The sequence below is a fragment of the Morone saxatilis genome, unplaced genomic scaffold, assembly GCF_004916995.1.
Source record: "Morone saxatilis isolate NCDOM2014 unplaced genomic scaffold, NCSU_SB_2.0 Contig5, whole genome shotgun sequence".
In the NCBI taxonomy this organism is placed as follows: Eukaryota; Metazoa; Chordata; class Actinopteri; family Moronidae; genus Morone; species Morone saxatilis.
In genome coordinates this window covers 3,940,498-3,951,848 of record NW_023340095.1, presented here as the reverse complement: position 1 = coordinate 3,951,848, position 11,351 = coordinate 3,940,498, and the positions used below count along the sequence as shown (strand labels likewise).

The 11,351-nt window shown below is 42.1% G+C and overlaps 1 protein-coding gene across 1 annotated transcript in view; it reads left to right on the top strand.

Annotated features, from left to right (window-relative positions):
• Positions 1 to 474: 474 nt before the first annotated feature.
• glsb (glutaminase b) overlaps positions 475 to 11,351 on the top strand; it is a gene marked incomplete in the record, with an annotated part of 41,183 nt that continues 30,306 nt past the window's right edge. Inside the window, 5 exon segments of the mRNA XM_035677305.1 lie at positions 475 to 889; positions 7,639 to 7,735; positions 7,853 to 7,974; positions 9,714 to 9,843; positions 11,329 to 11,351. Of these exon segments, the coding sequence (XP_035533198.1) occupies positions 591 to 889; positions 7,639 to 7,735; positions 7,853 to 7,974; positions 9,714 to 9,843; positions 11,329 to 11,351 (671 nt within the window).

The window sequence follows — 11,351 nt, the reverse complement described above, 5'->3', positions numbered from 1 at the left end:
GGGATTAATAAAGTCTGTCTATCTATCTATCTATCTATCTATCTATCTATCTATCTATCTATCTATACAATGTGGTATCAGTACTTTTACTTAAGTAACATTTTATTTTTGGAACTTTTTATTTAAACATTTGATTAATTTTACATAACATTCTTTAAGTAACATGTTAAATGCAGGACAGTATCTTTAAAGTGGTATTAGTACTTTAATTAAGGGACCTGAATCCTCGAACACACTGGGCAATGTGACGTTTTTAAACAGATGCTAGAAACGTCTGAGCCACCGGTTCAATCGTCCTATACTGCTCAAGAAAACCCCATAACATGAGTTGACAGACACAGAGAGACTCCAATCCCTGCACCCATAGCGTCACTAATGCTCTCTGGAGGCGGACATCGCCTCGTTTCCACCAATAGGAGCGGAGGGGGCGTGAACTGCGCCTGTATTTATTTTAGGACGCCGGTGTGTGTGAGTCATCGCCTCTCAGACAGTCAACGTGGTTGGAGACGAACAGTAACAACCCTCCTGCTGCTGCTACCGGATCTATTTGGCACCGCGACTTTTCTCTCCAACCGCCTGACAGGATTGAGATGTTACAGTTTAGGTTTTCCACAGTGCTCAAGGAGTTGTTAGAAGCCACCCTCAAGCGTCCCTTGTCCGGCTCTAGACAGAACCCCTGGTTGCCGACCCGCCACTGCTGCTTCGGCACCGCCTCCCTTGATGCCCGAGCTCAACTGAAGGTCCTCCATGCCGCTGCGCACCGCCCGGCGTTGCGCACCGCGCCCTTCGCCGCCCCGTTCCGCTCCTACTGCGCGAAAACCGAAGGCGCAGTGGAGCTGGACGAACAGCTGAAGAAAGAGGGTGACAGCAGTGAGGCAGACAGCGACAAGTAGGTTTCCAGCACTTTTTCTTGCGGAAAGAAACGGATGTGTGATGGTAGAGACTAGAGAGGCGTTTACGGCGAGTCATGACGCATACGTTAAAGGCGCAAGCGGATGTTCGCCAACCGGCCACAAACGTTGTATTACAACCGCATTGAATATCGCTCACTTACATATTACTCTTTGTTTTACATCTAAGATACAGATATTCTGCCTTTAGAGTAAATAAGCCCTGTTTTCTGTGACTGTAACGGCCTGTTAGCGGCAGCCATCAAACCATGTGTTCACACCAGGAGCAGCCTCCGGTGGCTTTGTGCCAAGCTGCTGTATAAATACGCCGCTTTTAAAATACCGACGCGGCAACTTAACCCGAAGTTAATTAGGGTTTTTATTTGGCCTCCACCGGCTTTATTTAACGTTAGGTTGGCTGTGGCTGTGGAGATAACACGCAGCGTGGTGCGGCACTTTGTGAAAGTGAAACAGCAGTGGCACAGTTACAAACCTCCATATTTAAGAGTTATTTTTATTTCATTTACACTATCTAAAGAACTGGATCTAAACTCAGATTCAAACTATGACCTCTATAATGTCATAGACTGGGACCAACCCTTTGATGATAGTTGATAATTAGTTTTTGGTTGCTATAATAGTGTAATAACTGGAGAGCAGTCTGTTTGTATGGCTTCCAGTGGTTTCTACTGCGACCTCCCACTCCAGTGAAGTGGCTGCAGAGCTGCTCAGAGTACTCACAGTATCTGCTAGTGCTGGCATGTTTCCATGAAGTTTTCCTCTTAAATTGCACGCAAACTATTTGTCCATATCTACACTAATTATTCTCCTAAAGAGACACTGCCATGGTGCTGTGGACAAGAAGTCACCTACATGTCCGCTCCATGTTTAAGATTGGACTATTTCAGTCACAGATGCATTTGTTATTACAGAGAAAAGCACATATAAGAGGTTGAAGATAAGCAAATGCACCTTTAGAATATATATTTTACAAAATACTAGACCTTTATCGGATTGGAGGTGGTGATTCGTCTCTGGACATTTATTTAGAAGTTTAAGATATGATTGTATTTGCAGAGCTGTACAGTCTAAAATACATTAAACACATTTGTAGCACAAAGTCTCGTACTGATTTTCAAGCCAGCTGCCCATATAAATGCGTTATTGTTATCGTACAGTAGACTGGCACAGCGCTTTATTCAGATTTATAGCAGAACTTCAGATCCAGCTCTGTTTAGTTTGCATTTTCACATTATCCCATTGTTCAGTATTATGTCGTGCATGAAGCTCTACGAGCGCTTTTTGGATTTAAATGATCCATATCTGCCATTTCACATCTCAAATGGTATTACTTGCAGCCAGCTGGCTGTCTCTACACCGACTGCAGTCCATGTGTTCCCTTTTGAAGCCAAACAGTTTTTATGAGCCTGCTCAGTGTAGCCAAAATGACTGGGATGTTTTGTGACCTAGAAATGAAGATACTCAAGTATGGGGCGTTGCCATCGCTGAGATATGTATCAACGGTATGCCGATGTAAATTCTCCTGCTCCTGAGTCTGCTCCGGAGTCCTCCCTGGGCCAGGAGCTTTCCAGTCTCTTATAACCCTTTTTCCTCTGAAGGAACTTAATGAAACGTGACTTCACGTGTTGTTTTTGTTACAAGGTCTACCTTTTTGTTTCCACTGCTCTCCCCGTCCTTCTGCTTCCAAGTTCCTGAAAACTAAATTTCCACACTTCCCAAGAGGTGATACCAAGTTCCAGGTATTGCAAACTAACTTCCTACTGCATCTGTTTTGACCAGGACAGTTTTAAATTAAGAGCAATGAGGAGTTGTTAGACAAACTAAGAAGCCCATGCCAGTATTTAGGGAGCTCAAAGAGTGAGCTCAATACCACTATAAAGCAGAGGAAACCTAAACAAAGGTTTCTAGAAAGGTAATAGGCGAAGCCCCAGGTTACAGGTTGTTATTCTCTGGCAGCAGAAAATGGCTACGTAGGAATGCAGCTCCTGCCTTGTCCTGCCGTGTAGCTGACGACATGTCACAGGGCCCCTGAATCATTGCATCGCCTGTGAGCGTCTGAATGTGTGTGCACATGCTTAGGATAACCCCAGTCCTTGGGGTTACTGTTGACTCCTGTGATTCATATTTTATGGGTCAGCTGCACAAAAAGAGGCGTTGATGCACGTGATGTCGCGTTGACCACATCGCAGATGATGACTCACAAGATAAACCTTGGCAGGAAATGTGGTTTGACTGCCAATGAGAAAACAATCTTATCTCTACTCTGACAGCTTTATTTTGAAATTGAGTAAAATGCTTCCAGGTTTTTTTTTTTTGACACAGCAGGTTTAGTTAAAGCTAGCAGTGAATTAAAGTGGAGCTGTTGCCCTGATATAACTGACAGGAAATCATTGATTGCTTTTACCTCCCAGACAAGGCCTCACAGACATGTTGTGCTGTAGGAGCATCACTGGCACACAGCCATCCACTGAGAGCAATTTATTGGATCAGTTACAGCTTCAGTGGATGGAGGTAGATGGGATTAAGACGTCAAAAAGTGACAAATGACTGCTGTGATACACATGACCGAAACAGAAAGTGAGAAACAGACTTGTTTTAAGCTCCAACATGCTGCATAGTGAAACTACGCCTGGTGTTAAGTCACTAATGTGACCCTGATAAAGATTTCCCCACACTCTCAGGCCAGATCATTGAATGTCACAGCCAGCTTTTTGCAGCGTCCTCGAGCCCATGCGATCTCCTTTTCACATCTTTTAACTATTGTAATCTTAGATTTTCTTGTGCTATGTATGGGAATACTGTTATTTATGGTCTGTGTCACCAAAAATGACTTTTTAAGCACATTTTAACTGAAAAGCCAGTGGAAGCGTGTTAAGATAGCCCGACATGTGAGATGAATTAAACAATAAATGTGCTGCATGACTAATAAAATACTGGCAATTAATTCTGCGCCGTAATCCCACAGAACCGTAGTTCCTACAGGGCAAAAAAGAGATTTTAAAACAGCTCCGTCTTTATCTCGTATCCAGGAAGCTCTCAAAGTGTTCTGCTTACACCAATGAGCAGTCATCCAGCAGCAAATGGACTGAGAGCCATCTGCCTGTACAAAAAGTACAAATGTAGAGAAACGAGGTGTTTTTAGGTTGTATTCACACCTGATCTGCTCGTGCAGTTTAAACAAACTGTTGCGTTTGCTTATTCAGTTCATTTCACGTCCGCTGGTGTCAACTGAGAATATCAAACAGGCCGACCACAGAATGATGTGATATGTGTCACTTGTTAATTCAGCCATCTGCTCCACTGGCCTGTCCGTCAGTATTTATGACAGATGAGTTCAGTTGCAGTTGGAAAAAAGAACAGTGACTGGTAGGAGCCACAACACGTATTTGAGCTGTTCAGCCTCAGGTTGTTGACACGTGGGTGTAGTTTTACCTTGTTTACCTGTATACTTGCATGAGGACTGAGGCAAAGAGGGTCAGAAGGCTTATGTTACAGTTTGAGTCTTTTTGTTTAATAAACGGTGTAAACCGCATTAATATGGATTTCTGTGTTGAACGTGTCACAGTAAAGAGCTTACTTTGGCTCTTAGTGGCCTTTTTCCATTGATAGTAGTCACTACGGCACTTTTTTAGTTCCGAATTTGGATATTTGCTGTTAGCAACGCTGATACCGCCGAATTAATTTGGTAGTATTGTACAATGCAGCACAGATGACATCCCTCTGAACGTTGGCTTTACAAACATTACAAGTTGCTGTGTTGCTTTTTCTGTGTTTCGAGACTAAAATATCTATAAACGAAGCACACGTTGAGTTAGCCAGTTGTCACCAGCTTACTCAGTCACTCTCAATTCTGGGAGATGTTTCCTTTTGGATATCTCTGAAGAACAGTTTAATTACTAATTCATTTCTGCTAGAACATTTTGACTTTGGCTTAAAATTGCATTATTACATCATTCATAAAACCACCAGACTATGGAATCTGGATCGGTGACGTCAGTCCGAAATCCGATATGTGAATTAGCTGGATACAGATATTGGACTAGATCTATCCCAACCCTTGAAGTTGGAGAGAAACAATTAAAACCTATCGTTCTTACTTTTGCTCTTTTTTACAGATACTGTAACCTCATCAAATATTGTCATTATGTTTACGGTGTTATTGTGATGACGTTTTCCTGGGATCATTGAGAACGATGTTGCTTGCTCTGTAGTCGTTTATCTACAGATACAAAGCAGTAACATGATCCTTAAAGTGCCTCAGGAGAACTGCGGGAGACAGATTATAAAAATGTTCAAAATCGATGTAGTTGTGGCTACAATATCCTGGCTGTTAGCCCAGAGTATGAGTCAATCTGCAAAAACACTGGATCTCCCATCATGCAACTAACCTTAGCTTTTCTGTTAGACCTTCCCATGGAAATTGTGACCATGTCTTTTTGAAAACCACACTCACTATTTGTAACTTTTTTGGGGGTTGTTTTTATATAAAAATATGTAGTCTCCAAGATGAGATAACAGTGACGTCATAAACAAAGCTCCTCCAGAGCCTCAGAAGAACACTGTACGACTGTTTTCACAGGCTGAGTTAGACGCCTCAAAAAAATTCATCAAGTGCCCCTTTATTTGGCCAAATACTTCCCACTTTGTCCTCGTGTTTTCTGCAGTCGTTGCACAAAGTGCTGTATGTTTCACAGCAGAACATGAACACTCTTCCCCTGCTACAGAACGCGTGCTGGTGCTTAATGAGCTTTGCACAACCCTGAATAAATTCTCTGTCTAACTTCAACCTCAAACATTTTTGAGTATGGTAGCACAGCTAATTTAATGGAGGCTTAATTTAACTCATTTAATCCAACTCACTTGTAAACATGTCACTGTAGGGTGTATCATCCCGGCACAGCGCACCTGCACACTGGTTTGCTGGTTGCTTTGTGACTGCGGTTCACCTATTGACCGCTGTATGGAAGGGCTGTTGAAGTGGCAGATGTCAGGTCAATAACACTCCCTTTGAATTAGACATGCCTGACGGACAACAGTTTTAGTCGATCTCGGTGTGTTTGCACATGTTCAAACGTGGTTACCCTGGCTGTATGTGGAGTGTTTACTCCGTGGAGAGAAGAGAATGTGCCAAAATAGAGGAGAGATGAAGGGCTGCATGATCTTTTGAAATAAGGTATTGGTTCTTATCTGAAGGGAGTTACTGCTTGTTATCGAGAGAAAGACTTTGATTTGATTGGACAGTCTGAAAGGCGGGAAAGTTGGGCGGAAAAAAAGTTGTCTGGCTTTGTTTGTTCGACGTCTACTAGTTACCCTCACTAGTGCAACATGAGGTCACCACTGAAAATGCCCAATTTTCCATAAAGCTGCAGTTTTCCTGCTGCTTCTCTTTTTCACTGTGGCTTTTAAAATTGGACTACAAGGGTGTGAGATTTAAAAAAAGTCCTGATTCTATACTGAGCTGCGTTTGCTCCACTGCAGACCCCGCTGCTGTGTCATGACCAGCGTGTGAACAGGCGACAGTGTTGGCTTTATTAATCCAAGAGCCACAGAGGGCTGTGTTGGGCTAAAGAAAAGAGAATTCCTGGAATTTAGTTCTGGGTCTAACCCTGCTCCAGACACTACTGCCAAACCTACGAGTGAGCTGACGTGTAGTAGGGGGTGTTATCTTTACATAGTCATAATATTTCAGTACCTAACAGCATGATGGTGGTATTGGGTGTCAACTGTTTTTGAAGGATTTCTGAAAATGAACTGATGTTTTCCGTACAATTCTGGATACTATTTCTATCCTTTTTGATTGAAGGCCATTGCTTTAGAGCTGTGTTTCCCAACAGACTGTAAAGAGTGAGAGAACCACGTAGTGACAAACAAATGGATTGAAGCAGTTTCTATTGGTTACCCTCACTGATGGTTTGTGAACAGGCGCTTTGGGTGAAGGAGAGATTGCTAGGGCTCTATCTCTGAAACATTTCAACATTTCTAGTTTAAGCATGCATCTGAGCACGAGCATGCAGTCCAAATAATGTCCAGACTACCTTGCCGCAGCAGATATCCGCTGACACTCCTCTCCTTGCCGGCGTTATGCAAAGCACTACAGAACACTATGAAAATATTCAGCAGTGAAGGAAAGCTTTGAAGCAGGCTGTATTTTCTCTAAAGCCATCATGCATACTGTATCCTGTTGACAGTTTGAATGTGGGCCTGTGTATCACAGAGGTAAATTAGTTTGCTATTTGTAGCAACTTTACCCCATTTTCATGCAAGTTCAGCATCTTCTCCATAATCTTAATACATAATGTTGCCTATCAGAGTTCACTGCCGTTCTCTAGTATTGTGCTTTCTGCATAATGAATCCTTTGATCACTCTGCTCTACAAACAGACACACACACCTCTGTGGCCAATGCTTCCACTTGGATTGCATATTTCCAGTGTGCGCCTTTCAAATCCCTCACTAATGTGTAAAGACTGCATCAACAGCTACAGATAAGCTCTGTTTGTTCTGGCAGGACAGGTGTGAATAGCCTTTAGGGCAGTCCTCAACCATGCTGTCACTGCGCTCTATTTACTTCCATTTTTCTGCCTGTCCCATGTATTTAGCTCCAGGGTTAACCTCTACACCAAAGACAAGAAAAAACAATGGGGTTTTTAGCAAAGTTTAAAGAGTACTTTAACGTGACTGTGTCTCATACATGTGTGTTTGTGTCTATTTACTACTTTCCAATGTAGGAGAAGAAATGCAGGCATTCTCCCGAGTTTGGAGGACTTGCTCTTCTACACAGTCGCAGAAGGTCAAGAGACGATTCCTGCTCACAAATTTCTCACAGTAAGTCCTTCAAATTCACTTCCGCTTAATGAACATTTGGTTGTTTCTTCCACTTTTGATTGTTTTCTTTTTAAGTTGTTCCTACCAAGAGGTGGTTCTAAATACTCTTTATTTTAGGCGCTTAAAGCCACTGGGCTTCGGACTGGAGACCCCAGACTGAAGGAATGCATGGAAACCCTCAAAGAAACTCTAAAGAACACAACAGATGGCGTTACACTGGACAGGCACCTATTCAAGAAGTAAGGCTTGTCGTGTCTTGTTTGTGTGGGTGTTTTATCTCCATCATATACACCCATGATAGTGGCACTGGGTTTTTTTCACTGTTTACTCTCTTCAGCCTTCAAACACCATTTTGATGAACATATTTTTTTTAAATGGCAAATTCAAACATACTTAATTGTTTAAATTTGCGTATATTGCATAAATGCAGAAATATAGCCATCAAAGAGCATTTTAGCAGCAATTCTGTTTTTGTGTGACTTTAATTATATGCATGAGATCCTTCTATATCCTTTTAAATATACTACAAGGAGTTTTTAACTGGTTGAAACGGTCTCAATTTAATACTGATGCCTCTGTATTACCTACATAAACAAACACGACCATCAGTGAGAAGATTGGGTGTTTCTGTGTAGTTATTAATGCCTGCCATTGGGTCGCATTCCCATTGAAATCAGAAGAATAGGTGGCGGCTTTTGTCCACAATGATACTGCCTTATAGGGCCGATTCGGACCAAATCAGGCCGAGGGGAAAAAAGTGACCTGCGGTGGAGAAGTTGAAAGCAAATTTACAAACTCTTTGGGGAAACGCAACCGGCGTCACTTCAGTGGCCAGTCCGGTGATCAGACTGGTCAAACTGCTCCACAGTCAGCTTGAAATATCACTGAATCAGACAGATCATGGACCAAACAACGATACCCTCCCCGTTGTGTTTATTTCATACACCCAGCTTCCACGTCTGTGTCTATGCTGCAAAATAGTGATACCAACAAGCCTCATTTGGTCTTTGTCTGTTTGGTTTTGCAGATTTGTGGCATCAGAATTATTGGTGGCTTGCTAGAAATATTTCACGATTCAACTGTATGTTAAAAATGTTCTAATACTGTAATGGTGTTAAGAGATAAGTGCTTTGTGTCCTAACAGCAAAGAGTTGTAGTTGCTATAGTTCACTAACATGCTTTTGCTTTGTATTGTACAGAAGCCACCGCTCTCAGTCTTAAAGTGAGATGTACTTGACAGGCTCGAAACATTTGAAAATACCAGTTTATGTAATACTGGAGTGAGTCATAGTGGGGGGGGCGGCAACAGCCAGTATAAATGGATATCAGCGTAATTGCAAAATGCACTAAGATGTAGTTTTTGTAATAGCTACTAGATGTTTTCTCAAAGAAAATGCTGGATTGCACTCATTGGGGAAACCCGCAACTTCCTTCCTGTCTTCAAAATATAAGTCAATAGATTTTTGTGTACAGGATATTTAACTCATTATTAACTTTCACTTCTACTTGTGTGTGCTTTGGTGCCAATCAGAAAAAAAATAAAACTAAAAGTAACACATTAAGGCTTAAGGAGATATTTGTTTTGGGGATTTTGGAGTTTGTTTGTGTCACTCCATGGTGGTTGCCTCCCTCACCTTTTCTCAAATTAAACCTTTTTTTGGCTCCACTAACCTAAAACGTGAGAACCGACACTTCTCTGAAACCCTCTGATGTTGTCACATATACTACGTCAGTGTTGTTACTACAGTCTGTTGTTTGAAATTGATCATTCATCACTATATGGATTCATGTTGGATCACACTATATGGATGAAAAGCAGCTGATCAATATGTTACGATGAAGCTCCTTCATCAGCCACTTTTATCAACATTCATTGAAGTTTGTCAGACATCAGGGTTGCAAACTTGGTTGACAAACTTTTCCTTCAATTGCATGCAGTCACAATATTTTAGCATGCTATTTGTGGTTTATTCATCAGGTGTGTCCAGAGCAACATTGTCCTGCTCACTCAGGCCTTCCGCAAGAAGTTCGTCATCCCAGACTTCCAGTCCTTCTCCTCCCATATTGATGAGCTGTATGAGAGTGCCAAAAATCTCTCTGGAGGACAGGTGTGTCCTTAGATCCATGGTTTTTTTTTTTTTCTTCCAGTCCATCATCATAATGATTTAGCCCATACAGATTCATTACCATCAGTCTGTTCTAACACGTTTCTGAAAATCACTGTATTAGCACACTGAAGAGGAAAAACCCACCCCAGAACACATTAAAAGAATCATACTGGTGTTTTTCAGCACACATTGGTGCAGGATTCTCTCTGGCAGCAGGTTTCTGTATGTCGTGTCACGTCATTTTAGGTTCTAGCTACGTAAATGTTCAGATATTTTAAAAGGGAGAGCTGCAGAATCATGAATTCTGGGTAGACATAATATGAACCTCCCACAGAGAAACTTAGCTGAAAAGCATCTGGTGACTACGTGTGCAATGGAGGTGGCACATCGGTGGTCTACGCCCACCTGAGGCCAACAGAAGGGTTTGGAGTCACAGAAGAATAATCGCTTTTAATGGCAGACATTTTAACTTGTCAAAGCAGGTGAAATTAATAACCTTAATGATTGCTGTATTCCATTTAGGTGAGCCGGTCCCAGTGCTCTGGTATTGTACATGACTTACTGGGACACTTAATGGAATGAAACCATTGTTAATATTATTGGTTTTCCTGCTTTGACAAGTCAAAATGTCTGCCATGAAAAGGGTCTATTGAGTGAGCATGAAGTTGACAAAATCAACATATATACAAGCTATGCACAAAACCTTTTGTGTGATAAGCTATTGGTGAGTCTTAGACGCTACACAGCCCAAGACACATGCATCATCATCTTCCCCACATACATTAAACACTGAAGATTTAAACAAAATATCTGTTTTTATGTGTCAAAAATAACTGCTTAGTGTGCAGTGTGGACCTCTGCACAAGGTCCAAAATGGAGAAGAAAAAGATGCATTTTCAAATTGTGCAGGCCCAATATACGCACACACTGACTGGTGACAATGAATGAACAGCACTCACAGTAAATTCACACTCATTGTCTGTGGGAAGTGACTAATTCACTTTACAAAGCATGCTGGGACACCTGGTGACGCAGACCAAGGGGACAATGCAACGAGAGGATGTTAAAAAGTCACAAATATTCAAATGGTGCTCACATCAAGACCGGCAATCGAGCTGTACAACCAGGCGGGCCGTCTTTAAACTAATCGGCAGAGTATTTGGGCCTGCAACGTTAGTGTGAAAGTACTAAAGGAAAGAAAAACATCTCTTGAAAGGCATTCTGGAAAATGCGGGAAATAGCTTGCAGCAACAGTGAAAGTGGATAAAGGCCAAAGTAAACAAAGAGTTTGTCCCAAAGTAACTCCTGATTCCGAGGGTGGGTTTTTCCTCTCTGGCCCTCAGGTGAGGATTTGACCTCTTGTCTTATTGTGTATCGTCAGCGGTGTTAACTTTCCATGAAATCCTGAGCCAAGGCAGACATCAGCGGTGTAAAGTGAACCGCTGCTGCGCCGACACTCTTTAAGCTGCCTTGCTTCTCTTTCAGGTTGCAGACTACATTCCCCAGCT